The following is a 23,429-nucleotide window of genomic DNA, read 5'->3' as shown; positions in this document are numbered from 1 at the left end:
TGCTTTTTTCCAGAGAGGGCTACTCATGAATTTTAGCTTGTCTGAAGGGGAAAGATTGTGCATTTCCATTATCATCTTGCTGTTTTAGCTGCCAGAGGCCAAGGAGGGAAAATCTGAGGTTCCACCAAGCAGTGACCTGCCGTTGAGCACAAAGGAGCCAGCTGGTGCCAGGTAGGGTCCTTCCTCCCAGCTCACAGCACTTGGGCTACTGCTTTGGCTGTTGCCTCTAAGTTGATCTTGGCAACTGTATTTAATTGTCAGTCAGAAGCGTTTTTCTCCTATAGAGACAATAAATGATTTGTTTGTGCAACTTAGTTAGCAGATGACAATTTCTGCTTTTCTAAAAAATATTATCAGCGTAGAGGAGTAAATGTACTCCTTGCTGCTTCCTAAATACCTTGCCTACATCATGGAGGCATGCGGGAAAGGTAGGACTTTGGGAAGGGATCATAAGGAATGTCCAGGGATTATCCCTGCTGCCCCTGCTCCCCCTGCTTTCTATCAGAAGAATCCGAAGGGTGGCTTTGGTGCATTTCATTTCCTTTGGACACTTGGGTTGGCCAGCCCTGAGAAGAGGTGCTTGTGCTGTGCTCCGTCCTGGTCTCTGCCATCAGTGTACTTTCCCCAATCCAGTTCTTTCTTCTCCTGTCCCCTAACTCTTAATTCAGTGGCCTAAGCCTGAGAGTTTATTTTCTTATTCTTTATTTTCTATTTTAAAGGGTGTATAAAATAAATCAGTATAAGTAATTACATTTTTTAAAATTTGTACGTTTTGAAACATACATATCCTTTTCAACAAGAGTCAGTAGGCCTCGTAGCGTTCACTGGGCACAGCAGAAAATAATAGGGCATAGCCAGAAAGTCCCTGCTGCCAAGTGTGTGAGGGAGGAGGAAGGCAGCCTTGTCAGTTAATGACATGAATCTTTCATGCATAAGAAACTGTAGATATGGGAGAATGGCACAGGAAACAACTCTTCATATCCCTGGAAAGGATTTAGGATATCTTTATTTTCCCGATCCTAAATGAAAACTTCTCATCAATAAAATGCCTTGCTGCCTCCTCAGTAACTGGGTTGATGTTGAACAGGCCAGCCGAGGAAGACTCATCGAGTGACGAGGGGTCACAGGAGCTCGAAGACTCCATCAAAGCAGACCCCATCCCCACGGACCCCCTGAGCCATGGCAGCACGACCTCGTATAAGAAGTCGCTCCGACTCTCCTCAGACCAGATTGTGAGTCATGTGTGACCCGTGTGGATCCAGTAGGGCTTAATTATAGTAACTTTAATTTGACACGCTTCCTCTTCTGTCTACCCCAGTCCCCCGCCATACACCGACTGCATGGTGTGTGTCACATAAATGCTCACATATCATGGTACAGAGTCCTCCACCCCTGGGGAACCCTCAGGCCCACTGGGGAACCTGTGACTCGGGCTCCTCCACTCACCCCCAGACCTCCTGCCTCAACCTCTGGAGTGAACTGAAGAGTCTGTATTCTTCACGTTTCCCTGGTGAATCTTACACAGCTAACCCAGCACTGGGCCATGTTCTTGGCTCTTTGGAGCCACAACAATAGAGAAATGACATTTTAGGCACAGTTTCCCCTTTTTTTGTTTATTTCCCACCCTGACTGTGACCCATTTTCAATGTGAAATGGTCTTGCTGGGACCAGCAGGAGGTGGTGGCCAAGGCATTGATTCTCGGGGGTAGAGGAAGAGCGGAGAGGTTTCGTTTTGTAAGGGATCAGAGAAGTCCTTGGAATCCCGACGCAGTACGGGCAGTGGCCGCCTCAGCCCGTCTTGTCATCACTGGGCCGGTTTGTGTACTAATGCCGAAGACACCAGCCGGCCTCGAGGTGGCTGGAGTCTCAAAACTGGTTATTGTTTTGTAAATTTTAAACTCTGTTCTACACTGTACATTTTCAGCTGATTCTCTTTATTCTTATGCTTTCCATAAAAGGCAAAACTGCAGCTCCATGATGGCCCAAATGATGTCGTATTTAGTATTACCACCCAGTATCAGGGTACCTGCCGCTGTGCAGGGACCATTTACCTGTGGAACTGGAATGACAAGATCGTCATTTCCGATATCGATGGGACAATAACCAAGTAAGCTCAACCCCACTGTGGGAAGCAGGGAGCAGCCCTGGGCTCGGGGAGGGGTAGTTAGTGTGCGGTGGGAGTGGGGTGGGGGGGACCTCACCTGGGTCCTCCAGCCACAGTCGGGAGCATTTTTTAAACCGTAAGTCCTGAGACATCCTGAATGTAGTCTACGCAAAGTCATATTACGGATGGAGGATATGGGCGGAGCCATACAAATGGAACGTCAGAAATAACTTTTGGGAGCTGGCCAGTTAGCTCGGTTGTTTAGAGTGCAGTGTTTTAACACCAGTGTCAAGGGTTTAGATCCCCACCAAAACAAACAACAACTTTTGGAAAGGTTTAGTTACCTGGTCTCCAAATTAAGACATTAAAAGAAAATAAGCTGTTGAGATTAAAGAGAAGAAAAGGAGGATGTGTGGTTGTAAATTATCTCTGAAAATGAACATCTGGCTCTCATGGACTGCACTGTTAGAAGCGCTCCCTGGCGTATTTGCAGGGGACCGCCACATGGTCTCCCCTCCCACTCCCCCACCCAGGGTCTATTAGCATCTGATACCTACCCAAATAGGAAAACACATGGCTTTATGTGTTCGATTCCTGATAACCTTTCCCTATTTCTGCTTTCTTCTTAGGTCTGATGCTTTGGGACAGATTCTCCCACAGCTGGGTAAAGACTGGACCCATCAGGGTATAGCAAAGCTCTACCATTCCATCAACGAGTAGGTTTTGGTTTCAACATGTCACCTTGCTGTAAACAACTAGAATTTTGCTTTGACTGAGATCTGTAGAGAAATAGCACAGATCATCACATCAGTCCATGTAGAGCACCTGTTTGTGCCTAGCTATTACTGCTCTTCCTTCCCCTCCTTTCCCCATGACTCCACCTAGAGAAGCGGTGGTACCGCTTATGGAACATGAGCTGCGTGTGCCTGGCATGCATCACATACTTACCGGTATAATCCCAGTTAATTATCACAGCGCCGTGTTCTTCAGGCATTGCCTATATCTGTAATTATAGCTAAAGTTATTTATCTTAGCTAGAATTTAACAAGAGAGATGATTTTCCATTGATTTATTTACTGAGTATTTCTAAATTGCATTTCTTTGAGTGGGTGGTACATGCATGCGTGGGGGAAACGGTTCACCCATGGGGTGCTCTGTCTGAGAGCACCCTCTGAGGGAAAACAGTGCCATGTTCTTTGTGGGATCCTAGTACATACATTAAATTGATTTGAAGAACTGCAGCGTCTTCCGCATTAGTTAAGAATGCCATACCATGAAAATTATGAATATGTCAGTTACCCACGTGTAATTTTGCTCCTTATCTTACAGAATTGTTTGTGTTCTGCAAAGTATCCCTATACATAACAACTCTTATGTCTTTCCTTTGTAGTAGATAATTTAAAGATAGTCCAAGGCTTTTGTGTGTTCTCTAATCTGGCTTTTGTGTACTAGATACTGAATATAATATACCAATACTTGTAAGTTTAGCCTAATCTCCAGTTGCATGTACCTCCATTTCCCCCCCCTATGGCATTTTCCATGGAAAGGTGAAATCCTTATAATCCCAACTAGTTTTCTGCTAAATTCAACAATTTGATTTTCACAGTAAATGAGAGGAACTTTATTTGGATCTTTTGAAAGTAAAGTGCTTTTTTTTTTTTTTTTTAAGCCAAAATATGTGGCCCAAACAGGATGTGTTTTCTTTCAGGAATGGCTACAAGTTTCTGTACTGCTCAGCCCGAGCCATTGGCATGGCCGACATGACCCGCGGCTACCTGCACTGGGTCAACGACAAGGGCACGATCCTACCCCGGGGCCCTCTGATGCTGTCCCCTAGCAGCCTGTTCTCCGCCTTCCACAGGTACATCCCGGCAGGCACCCTCCTGGCCTGGGCGCGTGTGGGTGGGGTGACCCCGGGGCCCTCTGATGCTGTCCCCTAGCAGCCTGTTCTCCGCCTTCCACAGGTACATCCCAGCAGGCACCCTCCTGGCCTGGGCGCGTGTGGGTGGGGTGACCCCAGCAGAGTGGGTATGAGTGCCTCGCCCAGAGTCTGTCTGCTTCAGAGCTGCCGCGTCCCTCTGTGTCCCTTGGCTCCCTCTTCATGTCCTAACACACACAGCTCACTTCGCCTGTGTCAAACATGGTGAGGAAAGTCAGGTTCTAGGAGTAGCATTCTCCTTCCCTAAAGCCCATCACTCAAATGTTCTTAGTCATCACACTGGCAAAGGAGCAGAAAGAAACACACTAGTTACAAAGGATTAGAAAAATTGGGTGGTTGTGAGCACTACAGTTTTTTCAGGGCCGTACACAATGGAGAACTACCGTTTTGAATTTGGTTATGGTATTTGTATTTTTTTCTTAGGGAAGTGATAGAAAAGAAACCGGAGAAGTTCAAGATTGAGTGTCTGAATGACATCAGGAACCTGTTTGCCCCGTCCTGGCGGCCCTTCTATGCTGCCTTTGGAAACCGTCCAAATGTAAGTGTCTCCTGGGCTCTGGTCCTGATGAGGGTGACAGTCCGAGGGAGGTACTTTTTAGGGTATCGCCCTGTCATGATTCTCAAGCCAGTTTTGTAAGCAGAATGAAGTGTAAGCAAAATGGTCTGCTTCCTGGGCTGTAACTTGATCTGTTCCAGATTTCTGTAGCGACTGGGGAGGTCCTGTAGGTGCAGATCTACCCCAGAATCTATAAAGAAGGATGCTTTTTCTTTGTATCTGTGGCTTCAATTCCATTTCCTCAGGTGGCTGTGACTCACTTTCTGAGTGGTTCTAAGCTGTGTCCTTATATCCACCCGAGAACCATGGCATGATGCTCACCCTTCGTAAACATGTCCCCCATCCACCTCCCACCCACCTCTCATCCTATGAGGCTGTCAGATCCCAGGCATCACTTCCTGGCCTTTTCCTGCTCCAGGGCCCCTGGCTTCTCCTTCTTGGCTACCCACATTTTCTGACTCTCAGAGAACCCTCTGGGGTTGGCACCACTCTTTAGTCAGGGTTTGTCTAAAGTTCAATTTCAGTGGCAAAACTGTGCTGTGCCCAGCTCCATGTGTTTTCCATAAAGTCTTCTGTTTACACCAGGCGCTGGCTCACAGGAACCAGAGAAGCATCTCGTAGTTTCTTCTCCCTGTAATCACCTGCTCGATGTTTTCTGTAGGATGTCTATGCTTACACACAAGTTGGAGTTCCAGACTGCAGAATATTCACCGTGAACCCCAAGGGTGAATTAATACAAGAAAGGACCAAAGGAAACAAGTCATCGTAAGTGCATTCGCAGTTTCGGCCCAGCGCCCTGCAGCCAGGGGTGCAGTTGAAGACAGACAAATACTAGCTGAGCTCAGCACCAGCTCCAGGGATCAGAGCTGCACCCTCTTTTTGGGTGTTGTCTCCTCCAAAATAGCTTTTTAAAGGATCCCTAGTTATCCTAGACTTGTAAGGGGAAGTCTGTGCCATGGCATAGAGGCCTGTCTCTGCACCTGCCTGTCTGAGGAATCTGAATAACCAGCTTCACAGCCCATGATCTTGTGCCTTTGATCAGTTTGGAAGTAATAGTCTACATCTGTCCCCATTCCCTTCTCCTAGGTATCACAGGCTGAGCGAGCTCGTGGAGCACGTGTTTCCACTTCTCAATAAGGAACAGAATTCCGCCTTTCCCTGCCCAGAGTTCAGCTCCTTCTGCTACTGGCGAGACCCGATCCCTGAAGTGAACCTGGACGACCTGGCCTGAGGTGGCACCTCTGGTAGGGGCCTCCTCCTGTGGGGGCCTCAGTCACTCACCTATAGGCAAGAGAATGCCCTTCTGCGGACCAAAGACAGGGGGCTGATTGCCGGGCACCAGCTCTCCAAGCAGGGACGGGGGCTCCTGGAGCTGGCAGCGCCGTCCTCCTTTGCCTTCCCAGGCCAGCCGATCAGGCTTGGCGGGTCTGCAGCGCAGCGCCCAGGAGGAGGGGGAGGAAGGAGCTCAACCTGGGGCTAGAGGCCTGTGTTCTGTCTCACATGGGCCCTCCCACGTGCTTCCTGTCTAGTTGTGCACCGGGCGCTCCTCTGAGTGCATAATTTAAAAGGAAGAAAAAAGAAGGTAAAATAGAGTGGACCAAAACGCTATACAAAGTAAAGTGTTATAATTTCCACTGGGCAGTCGAGATGGTCTCTCTCTGTAACCAGTGTTTCTTCAGAGGATCAGGGTCCACTGAGCTGCTAAAGGCCAGGTGGGGGTGTTGGCTGAACCACCTGTGCATGTGTCTCCTTTGGGCACCTCCTGTCCTGCCTCACTGAATAAGACGGCTGCTCCAGTGGGCCAAGTTGGGCAGGACCCCAGGGCCCACACACCAGAGCCACTGAGCCCTGCCCCACAGATGTGGCTTCCCTCAGATCATTGTTTTCTAATCTGTAACTGCTCCATAATGACAGACCTTTAAGTTATTTCTTAGATCTAGCCAGAAGAGCAGATTTTGCAGGTATATATCTGATGTCTGTGATAAAAGTACTAATAACGGGAAGCTGGGTTTTGAAAGAAACGAGCCCAACAACTGTTGTCAGGGAGGCCTCAGAAATGCAAAAATCCAGTTGAGTTTGGTCCTGGGAACAGATCTTTTCTCTGTACCTCTGCCTATTGCCTGGCTTAGGTGGGCCTTTGGGTGTCTTGCTTTAGGACAGGATTTCTTAAATTCTGTGCTTCAGATTTGTCAGGGAAGCACAGTGAAGCTTGCTTGAAGGCTACGGGCCAGCAACATGTACTGTGGCATTTGGAATCACAGCTGTGTAATAAAGCCGTGGAAGCCTCATGAGAAAGTGGTCCTGGAACCCTGTTGAGCAGACTGCCCCTTAGTGTCCCCAGGCCACCACTCTGAGTTCTCCGTCAGCTGGGGTACTTCTGCGGTCAGCAGTGCAGAGGCTGCCTTGTGAGATCCCACGGGGATGCGGAAGGCCCAATGTATTTTTACTGAAATACACATGGCAGCTCCGTTAACTGACTGACCTGGTTGTCATGAGCTTACATCTGGACAGACGGCACCTGGGAAGGGTTGTGTGCTGTCAGCTTCTCCAGATCTTGTGATCAGCTGGTGACACAAGTCACTGCATATTAACGTCATTGAGGACTGTTAGGAAACTTTTCAGGGGACCAGGAGCAAGCTCCGGTTATCGTCCTCCACTGGTGGGGACATAGGAGGAGATGTTCCTGAGCAGGGAAGGAACTGCAGATACAGACGTGACGCCCTTGGGCTGGTTTCGTTTCCAACTCTGTGTGCCCCTGCAGCCGTAATGGAGACCTCTTCTGGTTTTAGTTTTGCTTCACCCAAAATAATGCTGATTGGAGATGGAGAAGTAAGGGTGGTTATTTTTCCAGATTGGAGAGTTGGAAGTTCCTGACTGATGTCAGCCGTGTTGCCTAGTGCTGCTGGATGCAGAGGCAGTGGTGAAATCCCTTGAACACAATTCTCAGTGGCAAAACCTGGAGGCACGTGTTCCCAGAGAAGGGACCAAACAAGCTTCTTCCGGTGCATACCTTCCCTGCTTGAATAGTTTGCCAGAACTAATTGTTTAATGGGTTTATTTATGTACAGTAGGTTAGGGAAACTAGGTTATGTTTATATGAAGTTCTGCCCAGTTAGTGAATTAAAATTCTCGTAGAGCAGCCATGTGGTTACTTTTTTCGTAGATGCTGTTAGCACATCCTCATGACCACCTTTGATTTAGAGGAAGAACGAGAGCTTTATGCACTTAGGCTGAGCTTAGTAGGACTTCCTTGCTTATATGCAGTATGGAAAAATCTTAATATATATCTTCTTTAGTCTTTTTAGGTTGTCATTTAAAGTGTTTTTGACTAATAGCTTGTTTCTTTTTCTTGACAAGCTCTTTTCTTTGGACAAGTGGGCTTTCTTAGGGGGTCCAGCCAAGGACCTGGATCTCCCGGCCCTGAGTTAAGGGTGCCTGGTTCTCTGTCCCAGTGTCCATTAGCTCTAGACTTTGTCACTGCAGATTGATCCAGTGGGTATATAGGCCAATTAATGTGAGTCTTTTTCCTTGTTTAAAGGAGTCCCTCTTGCTGAAAGTAGATGATTACTATTGCTGTAGTGCTATGAAAATATTAAGTTTGTGCTGAAAATCCATTGCCATTTGGTACAAATGACATTTGTTCTTTCTGTGAAAGAGAGATGCCCTCGGGTGTGTTTGTACACAAACCCTTAGGAGGCAAGTTGAAGCATCACCCTCGCACTGTCTTCAGTGGTGGGTGATGTCGCAGGGAGATTACAGGCAGACTGGGCTCTTCTATGTCATTCTGTCAGTCACTCCACTGGGGGGAAAAGCCCCTTTGTCTCTTTGCAGTTCATCCTGTCATATTCGCTTTGATGTCCACATGTCAAAGCTGGTACTGCTGCAAAAGGCGACATCTGCCTCATTGGGACTGTGCGTGGTACACGCGTGGAGCAGGAGCATGCAAACTGAGCCCCTGTGTCTGAGTACTGTGCTTTGCTTTTTAAAAAACATCTGCATAGTTTTCAACTGGAAAAAGAAAAAACTTACTAGTGTGAAATGAGAGCTGCTAAAACACCGTAGGGAGAACTGCTGAGAAGCAGAGCTGACAGACTGGCAGGTGCCCTCTACAGTTTGCCCTTGAAGGTACAGGTAAGACCTTCTGAAGAATAAACAGCTGGAAAGAAGTAAGCTCCTTCTCTTTTTGCAAGTTGGTGAAAACTGACTCTTCCAGAGAATTTTATCTTTTCAAGTATCATATTTACTCTGGGAAGCCTTGTTTTCCCATATTTTAGAGCATGCAAGGTTTAATAAAACTGGTTAAAAATTAAGTTTTTCCTTAAAATAAGTGCTCTTTCCAGGTGAAAACTGCCTTTTTGGTTTGGTTTGAAGGTAAGAAAGACGGGAAACTTTGCTCTCTTAATTTAATAATTATGTTCAGCCTGTGATGAAGTATTTGATTATTAGCAATGTCACTAATAAGTTTTAAGTTGTCAGAAGTTAATTGTAAACATCAGTACAGTACTTTTAGTTATGGTAAAGACAGTTGTCTTAAAATGAATGGCTCATATTTTGGTGCAGTGTTGGATGTTCAAAACAAAATGTTACAATAAACAAACATAAACTGAATGCACTTGGCTCTTTCCTTCAGGGAACATTTAAACCATCTTCTCTGTACTCTTGCCAGAAATTGATAATTTTCATACATTAGCATTTTGGTCTTAGCCGATGCTTAAACTGGTTTACAGGAGGGACTGGTTTTTGGTAATTATATTTAAAACCTGACTCCAAAAGTGTCAGAAACTAAGCTCTCTTGCTGCGTAGCTTCTGCCAGACAGTGACTCATGTAATTTCTGGTGTAGTCTCACAAGGCCGTGTTTACCTTCTACCCCTCAGCCCTGAGTTCCCCTGGAAGCCCCGTGCAGAGCCATTGACACCCCTTCTTTCATTAAAGCCTTCCACAGGGTGTCCAGAGCTGAAGTGATCTTTGATCAGAAATCACATCCGGGGCCAGCCTGTGGCTCACTCGGGAGAGTGTGGTGCTGAGGAATACCAAGGCCACGGGTTTGGATCCCATATAGGGATGGCCGGTTAGCTCACTGGGTGAGCGTGGTGCTGACAACAACAAGTCAAGGGTTAAGATCCCCTTACCGGTCATCTTTTAAAAAAAAAGAATCCACATCCGCCATAGTATCTAAATATCTTTGTATTCCTCCCAGATGCAGCACGTGTAGGGTGTGTTGACTCGGTCCCTCCACAAGTCATGCTTCTGGCATGGAAAGGTTTCACGTTTCACGCTGCTGCACTGCGACATGAGGCTGAGCTTATGGGAACCATGCGGCTTTGGGAATAGAGAGGAAGAGCTCTGACCGGGAGTTGGATTGTAAAGGAAATGGTTTTTACCCTGAACGGCTACAAGTGCTTCAGAGAGGAGCAGTGGGCAGGTGTCCTGTCCCTGAGCTCAGAAGCCCATTACAGCCTCCTGCCACATGCTGCACCCTGGAGCTGGCACCTGTCCTTCCTTTTTCCTTTCCACACTGACAGGATGGTATAAGGAGGATGATGTATGATTAAAAAGTTGACGTGGGTGTGCACAAAGCCATGTTTCACATCTGCAGGCATAGACTTCGGTATGTCTGGGAGCACAAGCCCTCCTTTCCAGCTGCAGATAAAGCATGAGAAGCAGGCTGAGAAATGACAGGCACTGGGAAAAGCTAGAATGATGTGCTCACCTGGAAATTATCTCAGATACAGTTGGCATTGATTGGCATTCTTTACAGCAACTATCCTTTTGTTCTTGATCACTTAAATGAGACCATGTGCTAGAGTTACATGTGGGAAGAAAAGGCCCCAGTTCTGTCTTTCCTTATCTGAAGGGGCTGCTCCGAACCCCAGCCTTAGAGCTCAGCTGACCCTGTTGTTTTTGTTCTGTACAAAAAGACAGCCTTTCCCTTTCTAAAGATGCTGTCTCCTAAGTGGGCCAGGATCCAGCTTTCATACTGTCCTATCTTGAAGTAAGTGCAGGATCCTGCTGTAGTCAGGCTTTCTCTATCTTGGATATGCAGCTGAAGTTCACCTCTTTGGTAAATGAGTCAAGATGCACTAAACCATCTATGGAATAGGAAAAAAAAAAAAAAAACAGTTGGTTCCTACCTTCTGTCTGGTCCCTGCCTTTCCTGCTATCGAGCGTCTGTCCCTTTGGCACTGAGTGAGGTCTGTAAAGGGCGTGTGTAAGGGAAGAGAGGGTGAAAGTGGGCACGCGCCAACTGGGCTTTCCTGAAAGCTCTCCACTGCCCTGGGCTTGTTCCCAGGAGTCACAGAAATTGCTGGAGTGGCCAAGGGTACTCTGACAGCCACAGTTGGCCAATTCCCAGCTGTAGAAACAAGGAGAGAGAACACCATTCTCCCTCCCCCTCCTGGACGAGGAGGCCCAAATTTTAAAATAGTAAGACAGCAAGCCTTGAGCCTTGCTCACTTTTCCCTAGCTGGAGGAGGGGGTATTCAATTTGCCAACAGTTCTTGAAACTCTAAACATTTTTACAGCATAAGAGCATCTTTGAATGTCTCAGTGCAGGCCAAAGAAGCCGAAGCTCTGGCTTCCACCGTCCAGACCTTTCCCTGGGGCTCTGGGGTACCTGCCTTTCCCAGCGGTACTTGATTGACCTCTGTTTTACCAGCCTGATTAGCAAAGACCAACTTGCGCTAAGGTGCCTAGAAGTTTCTGTGGCTGCTGGTGGAGGATGAACGGGCCTGGGTTCCCCTTAGATCAGAACGTGCTCGCTATGGGAAGATCCCTGCTTTCTCAGATGATCTCAGCTTTCAGCATGTGGTCAGTTTAGTGTTGGGCCTGTGGTTGCCTAGGAACCTGAGAGTTCCTAAAGCTGTGTCGCTAGTGAGTTCACTGAGGATTTGGCCTCTTTAGCTGGCAGCTGCTAGTTAGATGTGAGCTTGCAGCATGCCTGGGGGACCCTGGCCTCAGGCACATCTGGTTTGCCTTTACGAGCCAGAAGAACCCAGTGTACAGCATGGATGCTGAAGGTAACAGTCTTATAACTGAGATTAATGCATTCAAGATCACTTTCTGCCATCATTAAAAAGTCAACCACCTTTCTACAGTATGCTTTTTAGCAACAGCTCCCAATGCATAATGCACTAAACTTCAGAAAAGTCACTTGAACGGGTTTTAAATCTTTATTGACAACTCCATCTTTGCACTTAAATTGTACATGTTACGTGAGGAGCCTGACAGGCTTCATCAACAGGCTCTAGTGCCTTCTCCTTTGCGGCTGGGCCAAGGCCCGGCGAGCAGAGACAAGGCCCAGGTGCCGGTTGTAAGCAGAGCATGGCACAGCCAAACTGTCAACTCTAGGTCTCTGTGTGGTGGCACGGGCCACTCCAGCGCTTCAGTGTTTAAACTTTCCTGCTGCACGCAGTGTGAAGACAGAGACAGCAGCTACAGTGTTGTTCTCCCGGAAAGACCAGCCACCGGCCGACAGCCCAGCAGCTGCTCCTCTCCGTCAGCAGGACACGGTCCTGTGGCCTGGCCCTATAGGGAGGCACCATGGAGGTCCAGCCCAGGACCCCTCGGAGTGGAGCCAGAGCTGGAGGCTGGGAAGACAGAGGGGGGTGGTCCTGGCTTCCAGGCAGGGGGTGAGGGGAGCCTTTCCAAGTCTTCCAGTTTTCCAGTTTAAAGTGACAGAAAAATCAGGGGCCACATTAACCATGTGTTTAACTCCTGCCTTCCCAGAAGCTATAAGGTGTGGCAGGTTCACAGCGAGGTAAGGCCTTTCTCTTGGGGCAGGTGGTGGGATTTCCACAGAAAACTCTAGACCAGTGCTCCAGTTACATACATACACTAAATATATTAAAGCTTCAGAGTTTTTACAACTATCTTTCTCCCCACCTCTCCCAGCCACCCTAGAGGTGGGAAAGGAAGGGGTACAAGAAAACCCCGCTGAATGTGGAGTACATTTCATCAGAGTCCGTGTGGGCCAGCCTGCCCCCCGTCACCACGATGTTGACGCCATCCCCCGCCTTCAGGTGCACGATGAGGTGGAACGCCCCTGGGCCTCCACAAGTGTGCAAAGCCCCGGGGGGACGGTGGTATTCCAGGAATTCTCTCTTGTACCCCGCTGTGTGCAGCTGGGCCACGCTGGCGTTGGAGACCGACAGGACAGCTTCCACATAGGCCTCTCTCTCGGGGGTGAGGGTGGCCGTGATCAGGTAGCGCCCGTCATATGGAGCCGTGAAGATCCCTGGGAGGAGGAAGACAGAACCCGTGCTCATCTGACACCACCACGGTCCTTGCAAAGAGCGAGCTGCACTGCAGTTTAACCCACGAGGGGCAAGCTGGGACCGCTGGCCACACCTCCTGTCAAAGGCGGGTACCCTCCCTACTGCCACCCCGTGGCTCAGAGACCACCTAGCTCCCACTGCTTTTTGCCACCAACCCACTCATTATGAGACCCACCGGCTTCTGCTTGTAACATCCAGAAAAGAACAAATAACTGCCAAAAACTGCAAAAAAGATTTGGTGCAATCAATCTCACCTACACACAGCAGCCACCCAAGGAAACAAAACTATCACCAGCCTTGCTGTGAAGAGCATTCCCGGTCCCTCTGATGTTCCCGCTCAGCCACTTTTCTGCAGCTGGGTCCACCAGACCTTTGCAGTGCCACGTGCTTCCAGAAGACCCAGGCTGGGCCCAGCCCCTGGCCAGCTCCCACGCTTGCCTGCAGTTTCATGGGGAAGAAGGATCTGCCCAGAGCCCTGGTTGCCTCCTGGGGCATTTCTCCTTCACTGAAAGCACCACAAGGCCTACATATAAGGAGCTTCATGGCTTGACTGTTGGGCATGATACCTACAGGATGGATGAGCTGCCTCCTTAGGATGTGGGCACCAAACCAAATAAGCCCAGGAGGCCAGGCCTCTTCACATAGAAGAGCCAGCCTCTGCACTGGACAGGTAAACAGGTGGCATCCACTCATGGCCAGAAGTAAGTGCAGATGTTCCCGTAGCCAATGACCCACATGTTCCAGGCCTGCGGAGGCAGGGAAGGTTGTGGCTGGAGGTGAAGATGAGGTAGGATTTGTAAATGCTGCACCATTTGCAAAGCAGTGGCAGCTGGAGGAGGCCCCACAGCTGGAAGAGTCAGAGCCCGCACCAGGTGCTGGCAGGAGCAGCCCCGGGCTGGGGGGCTCTGGAGAGGGGAGACAGAGGGAGGGCGCCGGGCCTTGACCCCTGACCATAGCCAAGAGCTGACATAAAACCGAGTGCCCAGGAGCTAAATGGGGCTGGGTCTTCAGTCTGCACCGAAAGATAGAAAAGGCCAGGCCACCCAGCCCCTACCACAGCTTTAAATAGCCAAGTAATTTAGAGCTGCTGGAGTCTTTCCCAAGGCGCCTGGCCCTGAGGACAGATGCCGCCCAGCACTCGGCATGGCTTTCATCTGTGCTCAGAGTCCGCCTGCCGCACAGCCCCGCAGGCTCACCCGGACTTTCCTTCACCGAGTGCTGCTCCAGAGAGACCATATATAGTCTTGGGAGTGGGAGAGGAATGGAGGCCACTGTCCCTGTGCCCAGAGATCACCTGACCTACCCGAATGACACGCCCTCCCCACAACCAGGGCAGCATGGAGTAACAGGGTGGGGGTTGGACCCCAAAGGCCTCAGCCATCCTGGGCAGAGCTCAAGAGGTTCTGTTGGGGGCCCAGGATGGAGCCTCAGGGAGCAGCTTAAATGCAGGTTGCTGAGCTTTGCTCCAGCAGGCTGGGCAAACCTGACAATTTTCTTCCAAGAAGGAAGTCAAGTCCCCTCCCTCCCAACAGTGTCTGGGTGGCAAAGCCTCCCTGAACTCCACCGCCCGCGGGGAACCGTCACCACCAAGGCACAGAGGCCTGGGGGACAGGTCCCGGGCTGCCCCATCAACCCTGCCCCGTGGTCCCGGCAGGGACGACAGCCCTGGCAGACGTGGGTGGGCCAGAGGGAGGCCTTCCCTCACATGGGAGAGGAGGTGTCCCGGGCTGCCCCATCAACCCTGCCCCGTGGTCCCGGCAGGGACGACAGCCCTGGCAGACATGGGTGGGCCAGAGGGAGGCCTTCCCTCACATGGGAGAGGAGGCGATGCCCACACCTGGCCTGTCAGGAAGGGCTCTGCGCCCAGTCCCCGCGGGTGAGAGCCCAGGGACAGAAGCATGGGCTGAGGGAAGGAGGAAGGCTGGGCTGTCAGGAACAGCCACGGCTCGGGGGACTGTGCAGTGCTGTGAATGGACCCCAAAGCACAGCCTTCAAGTGCTTCTGGTCAGATTTTGAGGCCCCACCCGCAGGGCTTGGCCCTTTGGGGGAACACAGCGCCTCTCCTGGGTCTGCGTGTCACAGATGCACGAGATGCCAAGGGGGGCCTCCCGCTTGTCCTGTTCCCGGGTGCGGGGATGACCGTTCAGGAATGCTGGGGTGCTGTTAGAGGGGACAGCTGGGAGGGAGGGGCCAGGGCTGGCAGAGCCTTCCTAACAAACATCACAAGAAATGAGCTGCGACTCCCACAGTGAGTACTGAGGACAGCGTGCTGACCTCACGCCTGGAAAACATCACGGCACGCTCACACCCACGCAGCTGCAGCCACCAGCAAGGCCCCATAGGCCACCGCACAGGAGTGGGACAGCCCCTGCACTTGGAAAAGGAGAGGCCCTGCACACACTCACCCGTGGTGGGGTTGTAAACGTCCCCGTCATTCACCAGCACTTTGTTAAAGAGGACGACACCCCTGTCACTGGGGAAAGGCTTCTGGGTGAGCCCAGCAGAAAAAGACACCAGAGAAGGCACTGGAACCCCTAGAGCAGAGAGAGAGGACGTGGTCATGTTGAGGAGTCCTGGTGGTCCTGTGCTCTGGGGGTGGGGGCTGGAGTCAGGGCCTGGAAAACTGAGGCCGACATGCCAGGCCCATTCTGTTTCACCTGCACGTGGGGAGCCAAGCACTCCAAGTGCCAGAGGGCTCCCCTGTCTGAGATCAGCGGTCAGGACCGCTGAGGAGTCTGGGAAAGTAGACAGGCTCCTGTCGGGAGTGTGCATGCGTGTGTACGTGCGTGCTGGTGGGGCTGGGGTGGGCAGATGGTGTGTTAACAGGAATAATCTAGGAAGCTGCTTATTTACTAATGAGCCAGTAAAACCTGGGCTCCCAGGAAGCTCATCAGGACCACACAGGACAGAGGGCCACCCAGTGATCCCCTCGGGAAACTCCATGAGCTGGGATGATGTAGGAGGAAAAATTCCTTGTCTTGGGCCTGACTGACCGACCCTCTCTGGGGAGCAAACCTTGAGGGGTTCACTCCTCTGCAGTCAGCAGCAGCCTGTCCCCTGCTGTTGGGTGGGGAAGGGCTGGGCCCCAGGCTTGACCTGTGCTAAAAGCCAGAGAGAGGAGGCAGGAAGTGCAGGGGAGGGCAGAGGCCACCAGGGAGAGCCATCATCCTGCCCCTGGTCTCCTGGCAGACGTACCTGGGGAAGGTACAGGAGGTGACTCGGGGTATCCTGAAAAACAAAACGGGAATGGAATGTTGAACAAGATCCTCAACAGCAGCTCATTCTTCTGAGCCCTTTTTTCTCCCTCTTGCTCACACGCTCAAATCGAGTCTTCATTTGAGCAAGGGGCAGCCGCTCCAACCTGCCTTCCTAGGAGCAGAGGCGCATCTGTACCCACCTGTCCTTATTTCCTCAGTAGCCCACTTATCCCTGGACAGAGAAGAGGGCACTGAGGGTGAGCTGGCTGTGGGACGATGAGGAGAAAGATGGGGTGCTAGAGCCTTGGGGCCCAGGCCAAGGAAGAGAAGTCTATAGACTGAGTCAGCCTCACACATGCCAAATAACATGTTTGCCCTCTAGTAGTACTGTCTCGTGAAAAGCCTTGCCTTCAGCTAGACTGAACACAGTATTTGTAAATGGATGCGTGGCTGCGTGGATGGAGGCATGCATGGGTGGGCAGATGCGTGGATGGAGGCATGCATGGGTGGATGCACGGGTGGGTAGATGGACAGATGCATGGTGGGTGGGTGCATGGGAGAGCCGGACAGAATATAAGCATCCATGGTACATGAACCTAACAGAAGACAAACTTGTCCTAGAAAAGGTGGCATATCTGCCTAAGAGAGCTGTGCAGCTCAAGTGGCTGAGAAGGAATAGAAACAAGACAGCCAGTAAGATAAAATTTATCTCCTTGTCTTCTAAGCAGCGACCCAGCCTGCCAGGCAGCCACGGTGCTTCAGGGGTCACAAGTGCACCTAGCTGTCACTGATGGGGACCAACCCCAGCTCTGCTGGTGACTGGGTGTCCCTGATGGTCAGCCTGGCCTAACTGGGAGGGGACTGGTTTGCATTGTCCTCTGGCAATTGACAGGACCTGCCCAAGCAGGGTCACCTGTTTACATGTAATAGCCCCACGTTTCAGTTTCCTCATCTGTAAAATGGAACAAATACTGGCTTCACAATGCTGTTGGGAGGGCTAGAGGAGATCGAGACCCGGGTCACCCGTGGCACGTGGTGGGGATCCCACAAACGCTCACTCCCTTTTCCTCCTCCACCTGCCTTTACTCTGACTACACCACCACCGTCCCCACGTCACCGTGAGGGTGCTGCTGTTCACGACTCACATGCAGCACTTCCCTGCCAAGCACTGAGCCAGGCTTTTCCCCTTTATCCTCACAGTAACCCCGAGGCCCTATCACGACCCTCACTTCTTGTCCAAGGCACCGAGCCTCGGAGTCCGCTTGCGACGAGGCAGCCGTCCTGCCTGGCCGCTCTGCTGCACAGCCCGCTGTGGCCACCACGCAGGCTCCCAAGCGCACTTTTGGTTTCTCGGGACCCTTCCTGCTGGGAAGGTCTAGGAGCCGCCCATGAGGCACGGGTATTGCAGCGGGGGGCAGCCGCACTTCTGCGTGTGCCCCGCCGCACTGGCCGGGGTCCCGCGGCCCCTGCCCCGCTGGAAGGCTGCCTCTCAGACGCGTCCCTGAAGCCCACGCCCGGCCCCTGCGGAGCTTACCTGGCGCGCCCGCGTAGCCTTCAGCACTGGGGACGCTGTGGCCGTCCGCCCCCGGGGGCAGGCCCCGGCCTGACATGCCCGTCCTCCCCGGCGGCCCGGCCTCCCCGGTCTCCATGATGACGCCGGTGGAGCCAGGCAGGAAGGGCAGCCCAGGCCAGCCCGGCCACGCCGGTGGGGGCAGCGTGTCCTCAGGGGGCCACGGGGGCCTCAGGGGCAAGACCGGCCGCTGTGCGGTGTCCTCGGGAGGTGGGGGTGGCTCCGTGGGGACCTCTGCTGGCGCAGGTGGGGCCTTCCCTCCGGTGGGGAGCTGGGGCGCTGTCGAGGGCTCCTCCGCTGAGCAGGAAAAGAAGGAAATCCCACAGCATTAATGAGAAGACCACCCGCCCCACGGCTCAGCCATGGGTCCTCTTGGAGAGGCCTCCATGGGGCTCGAGTTCCAGGAAGGGCCTGTGCATGGGGCTGTCTCTGTGGCCTCGGCTGTGTGCCTGTGGCGCTGACCCACCCAGCCACGACAGCTTGGGGACAGCCTGCCTCTCATCTTCTGAAGAGCTATGGTCACCTCAGGAGCTGCTCAGAAGGCCAGCTGGGACCCCTGCCCAGGGCAGGATTGTCAGTCTTTCCTTCGAAGCAGATGGTCACAGTCTCCAAAACAGCACCCAGAATGCCCTGATTTCACTGCATGATGACACCACAGATGCACCACAAATTACAGAAAGGGACAAGGAGCCATGGCCCTCCTGACAGCCCCTAAAACAAGCTGGGGGCAGGGTCACTGCAGACAGCCTCCCCCGCGGGCTGCTGATGGGCACTGCTTGGACCCCCCAGCTTCCCCCTACCAGTCTGGGGGGTTCAGGCTGCCTCTGCAGCAGGCCCAGGCCCAGAGGAGCAGCTACGCCCTTCCTCTGCCACACCTCAGTCACCAGCTTGGGAGTTTCCAGCACAGGCGCCTCCTGACTCATAGTTCCTTGCCCTCTTGGGATCACGCCCTTTCTTCCTTTCACTCTGTTCCTGGAACTAGCCTTCCAGGAAGCCCTTCCTGAGTGCCCTCAGGACGCCTAAAAATACCGTGACTGGCCGAGAGACGACTTGCAAAAGTGAAATGCCTCCTACGGCCTCAGTCGGTCTGCCGCCTGCAGTGCCCAAGTTTCCAGAGCTATATGATTACGCCCCAACAAACGCAGTGATTGCATTTTGACCCACTGTCTGGCGTTGTTCTAAAACTCACTAAGTGAATATGAGCAGATCAAACATAGTCCCCTCCCCATCCCCAGAGCCAGGTGGTCACACTGTCCCAAGAGAGACTATTTCTCAGGCTTTCCTAACCAGCGTTCCATGGGAGAATTCAGCCCTACAGAAAGTGATTTGAGTGATCACTTTCTTAGTTCTCCCAAGAATGGTACTGGGGCCGCTGTGGCCGTCCGCCCCCGGGGGCAGGCCCCGGCCTGACATGCCCGTCCTCCCCGGGGGCCCGGCCTCCCCGGTCTCCATGATGACGCCGGTGGAGCCGGGCAGGAAGGGCAGCCCAGGCCAGCCCGGCCACGCCGGTGGGGGCAGCGTGTCCTCAGGGGGCCACGGGGGCCTCAGGGGCAAGACCGGCCGCTGTGCGGTGTCCTCGGGAGGTGGGGGTGGCTCCGTGGGGGCCTCTGCTGGGTCCGGTGGGGCCTTCCCTCTGGTGGGGAGCTGGGGCGCTGTCGAGGGCTCCTCCGCTGAGCAGGAAAAGAAGGAAAACCCACAGCATTAATGAGAAGACCACCCACCCCACGGCTCAGCCATGGGTCCTCCTGGAGAGGCCTCCATGGGGCTCGAGTTCCAGGAAGGGCCTGTGCATGGGGCTGTCTCTGTGGCCTCGGCTGCATGCCTGGGGCACTGACCCACCCAGCCACGACAGCTTGGGGACAGCCTGCCTCTCATCTTCTGAAGAGCTATGGTCACCTCAGGAGCTGCTCAGAAGGCCAGCTGGGACCCCTGCCCAGGGCAGGATTGTCAGTCTTTCCTTCGAAGCAGATGGTCACAGTCTCCAAAACAGCACCCAGAATGCCCTGATTTCACTGCATGATGACACCACAGATGCACCACAAATTACAGAAAGGGACAAGGAGCCATGGCCCTCCTGACAGCCCCTAAAACAAGCTGGGGGCAGGGTCACTGCAGACAGCCTCCCCCGCGGGCTGCTGATGGGCACTGCTTGGACCCCCCAGCTTCCCCCTACCAGTCTGGGGGGTTCAGGCTGCCTCTGCAGCAGGCCCAGGCCCAGAGGAGCAGCTACGCCCTTCCTCTGCCACACCTCAGTCACCAGCTTGGGAGTTTCCAGCACAGGCGCCTCCTGACTCATAGTTCCTTGCCCTCTTGGGATCACGCCCTTTCTTCCTTTCACTCTGTTCCTGGAACTAGCCTTCCAGGAAGCCCTTCCTGAGTGCCCTCAGGACGCCTAAAAATACCGTGACTGGCCGAGAGACGACTTGCAAAAGTGAAATGCCTCCTACGGCCTCAGTCGGTCTGCCGCCTGCAGTGCCCAAGTTTCCAGAGCTATATGATTACGCCCCAACAAACGCAGTGATTGCATTTTGACCCACTGTCTGGCGTTGTTCTAAAACTCACTAAGTGAATATGAGCAGATCAAACATAGTCCCCTCCCCATCCCCAGAGCCANTAAAACTCACTAAGTGAATATGAGCAGATCAAACATAGTCCCCTCCCCATCCCCAGAGCCAGGTGGTCACACTGTCCCAAGAGAGACTATTTCTCAGGCTTTCCTAACCAGCGTTCCATGGGAGAATTCAGCCCTACAGAAAGTGATTTGAGTGATCACTTTCTTAGTTCTCCCAAGAATGGTACAGAACTAATTCCATCCTAGACACAGAGAAGAAGACATACAATGGAATGTCTTCAGGCTTCAATTTTCTTCAAAACCCTCACTGAGAAGGGCTGGGTTAGATAGAGAAACTGAGGCAGAAGTATTACAGACATGGGGACACTAGCCACAGTGCAGGACAGGAGTGAGACATGTAGTTGAAGTCGACATGCCAAATAAGGAGGCTCACAGCCCCCCTCCCCTGCTCAGCTCCACGACACCTGCTTACACCTCAGGTGGTGAGAGATAGGAGGATTCTCAAAGTGACCCTATGGTAAAGCCCACAGTCATGAAACTCTATCTAGTGTCTCACTGTTAGATGTGAACCAAAGTCAAGGTCACCTGACGTGAGGAAAACTGCCAATACGAAAGACAGAGACCAGAACAAACCAGCTAACCAAACAAAAGTGAACTCTGAAGAGATAGACACAATGCAAGAAAATAAATGTGTAACATCCTCAGAGAGTCTAACACATAGGAATAGATTACCACGAAAAAGGGATAGTCAGAGAATAAGGATAAGCCTTTGCTGATTAAAAATATGCTTGCCAAAATAAGAGATGGCAGGGCTGATAGGCAAAATGAAGGAAATCTGTCAGAAGGTAGAACAAGATGGCAAATGATGGACAAAAGGAGAGAAACCCTAAGAAAATTACAGGGTCAACCCAGGAAGTCTTTCCAGAAAATGAGATCAGAAAAACTGGGGTGTAGAAGTGATGGAGTGATAAGGAGAGAACTGTCAATCTCAATCTCTCTCTCTCTCTCCCTCCCTCCCTCTCTCTCTCTCTCTCTCACACACACACACACACAGAGTTTCCAAGAACTAAGGAAAATGAGAGAACCCAGCACAATTATAGAATAAAAAATCCAAACCAAAGCATATTCAGAACACTCAGGATAAGGAGGAGATATTACAAGCTTTCAAAAGAAAAAATATAAAAAGTGACTGTAAATCGGAAGGGCATCATTAGGCTTCTCAACAACAGTATTGGAAACTAGAAGACAAGGGAACAGCACCTTTATTTTATTATTATTATTTCTTTTAAAGATGACCAGTAAGGGGATCTTAACCCTTAACTTGGTGTTGTCAGCACCACGCTCAGCCAGTGAGCAAACTGGCCATCCCTATATAGGATCCGAACCTGTGGCCTTGGTGTTATCAGCACCACACTCTCCCGAGTGAGCCACAGGCCGGCCCTAGAACAGCACCTTTAAATTTTGAGGGACCATACTGGCCAGCCACCAAAATTTAAAAAAAAAAAATTGAGGGAATAGAATTGCAAACCTTGAATTCTATACCCAGCCCAAATATCCACCAATTATGAGAGTAGAATAATGACATTTCCATACAAGCAATATTAAAAAGAAAAACTATCTCTCAAGCACCTTTTTAAAAAAGCTATTAGAAAATGTGCTCCACTGAAACAAGGGAGTAAACCATGAAAAAGAGACATTGACTCAAGAAAAGGGTCTAACACAAGAGAGAGGGTAAAGGCTTTTCTAGGATAGTGGTAAAGGAAGACTCAGATTGACAGGCATATAGCAAGTCTTGAGAGTAACGAGTCCAGATTGGATTAAGAAGGGAGGTTACCAATTTTTTTAAAATGGAACTGACAAATGATCTGATATTTTTCATGGTACAGAAAATTCTATTGAGAGGCTCTTGGAGAGTGGGAAGAATCCCAAATAGATGAATAAAATCCAAGCATGTAGTAATTCCAACACTACAACTAATACAGAGAAATGTACAAAGAAAAGCAACATAGCCATAGAAAGCTATTGGCTCATAATAGCACAAACATTGAATATTTACTTATTGTGGTCTAACTATATTGGGAGTTGGGAGGAGGAGAAGTCAATGTATAATGTCTAAAGCTGATAAATTAATTTAGAAACATGGAAGTAACTTTTAAGGGGGAAAGAACTGCTGGAAGTGTTGATCATGGCTGCCTCTGGAGGGTGAGGCAGGTGAGGAGGGTGAGGAGGAAGGGGGAGCAGAGCTGGTTTGCATTATAAGCTTCTCAGTGCTATTTTACTCATTTTTACAGATTAAACTATAGAAGTTTAATTCACTCACTAAGGCCTGTTTCCACCCGCCAACCCAAGCATGCTTGAGGGCATTCCTCGCCTTTCCTCTCTCTCCTCCCGTGACTCTCTCTGCAGCTCGGCCTCCTCCCAGGTCCCCCCACCTGAGTCCGGCCCGGCCTCTTTTCTCTCCGTGGATTTGCTCCATCCAACATCGCTTCTCTTCCCAATCTTTCTTTCCTTCTTCCTCCCTGGCTCCTTCCTTCTAGACCAAATGTATGTATCTCCATCCCAAACTTAAAAATAAGAAATACTTTTCCTAGTCTTACAACCCTTAATGACTTACAATGGGCAAAGTATCTTAAAATAGCAAAGGACGTGCCCCTAAAACTGGTCCTTATTTTCTTCCCTATCCCCACCAAAGCCTTCAAATCAGCCCCCTTCCTCTGAAAACCACCATTATCCTCCCAGTCAGCACATCCAGACACTCAGAACCATATTTTACTCCTCCCCATCCATCTCTCTCTCTTTCTCTTTCCCTCTCTCCCTATACACACCTGTTGCTAAGCCCAGCTAATTCTAATTTTGAGATATCCCTTGGATCCTTCACCTACACCTTTTCCAGAATGTTCTTTAGAAAGCATTCTAATCAGGGGCTAGCTGGTTAGTTCAGTTGGTTTGAGCACAGCCTTGTAACACCAAGGTTACAGGTCTGGATCCCCATACTGGCCAGTGCAAAAAAAAAAAAAAATGCAAAAAATCTTAACTGGGGTTAGGGAGAAATTGGATAATGGACACGGAGTAATTACATTTTGTAATGATGAACATGATAATAATACTGATTTGATCATTACATATTGTACACTCAATTCTGTATCCCATAAATATGTATAATCAACTATGTCTTTATTTTATTTTATTTTTGTCCTTTTTTATTGAGACCGGCCGC

At 50.9% G+C, this 23,429-nt stretch overlaps 2 protein-coding genes across 2 annotated transcripts in view; one reads left to right on the top strand and one right to left on the bottom strand.

The window, feature by feature from the left end:
* The window catches only part of LPIN2 (lipin 2), a 40,664-nt gene extending 31,457 nt beyond the window's left edge, over positions 1-9,207 (top strand). The window contains exons 12-19 of the mRNA XM_008569165.1: positions 89-171; positions 1,088-1,232; positions 1,959-2,107; positions 2,734-2,820; positions 3,813-3,965; positions 4,467-4,581; positions 5,261-5,364; positions 5,686-9,207. Of these exons, the coding sequence (XP_008567387.1) occupies positions 89-171; positions 1,088-1,232; positions 1,959-2,107; positions 2,734-2,820; positions 3,813-3,965; positions 4,467-4,581; positions 5,261-5,364; positions 5,686-5,830 (981 nt within the window). The 3' untranslated portion in view covers positions 5,831-9,207. The remainder of the gene's footprint in view (positions 1-88; positions 172-1,087; positions 1,233-1,958; positions 2,108-2,733; positions 2,821-3,812; positions 3,966-4,466; positions 4,582-5,260; positions 5,365-5,685) is intronic.
* A 2,539-nt stretch (positions 9,208-11,746) lies between these two features.
* The window catches only part of EMILIN2 (elastin microfibril interfacer 2), a 61,299-nt gene continuing 49,616 nt past the window's right edge, over positions 11,747-23,429 (bottom strand). The window contains exons 6-10 of the mRNA XM_008569164.1: positions 19,198-19,310; positions 17,605-17,842; positions 16,069-16,101; positions 15,279-15,407; positions 11,747-12,833 (exon numbers count right to left, since the gene is read on the bottom strand). Of these exons, the coding sequence (XP_008567386.1) occupies positions 12,496-12,833; positions 15,279-15,407; positions 16,069-16,101; positions 17,605-17,842; positions 19,198-19,310 (851 nt within the window). The 3' untranslated portion in view covers positions 11,747-12,495. The remainder of the gene's footprint in view (positions 12,834-15,278; positions 15,408-16,068; positions 16,102-17,604; positions 17,843-19,197; positions 19,311-23,429) is intronic.

This window comes from Galeopterus variegatus, unplaced genomic scaffold, assembly GCF_000696425.1.
Source record: "Galeopterus variegatus unplaced genomic scaffold, G_variegatus-3.0.2 Scaffold471, whole genome shotgun sequence".
In the NCBI taxonomy this organism is placed as follows: Eukaryota; Metazoa; Chordata; class Mammalia; order Dermoptera; family Cynocephalidae; genus Galeopterus; species Galeopterus variegatus.
This window is presented reverse-complemented; position numbering and strand designations above follow the sequence as displayed.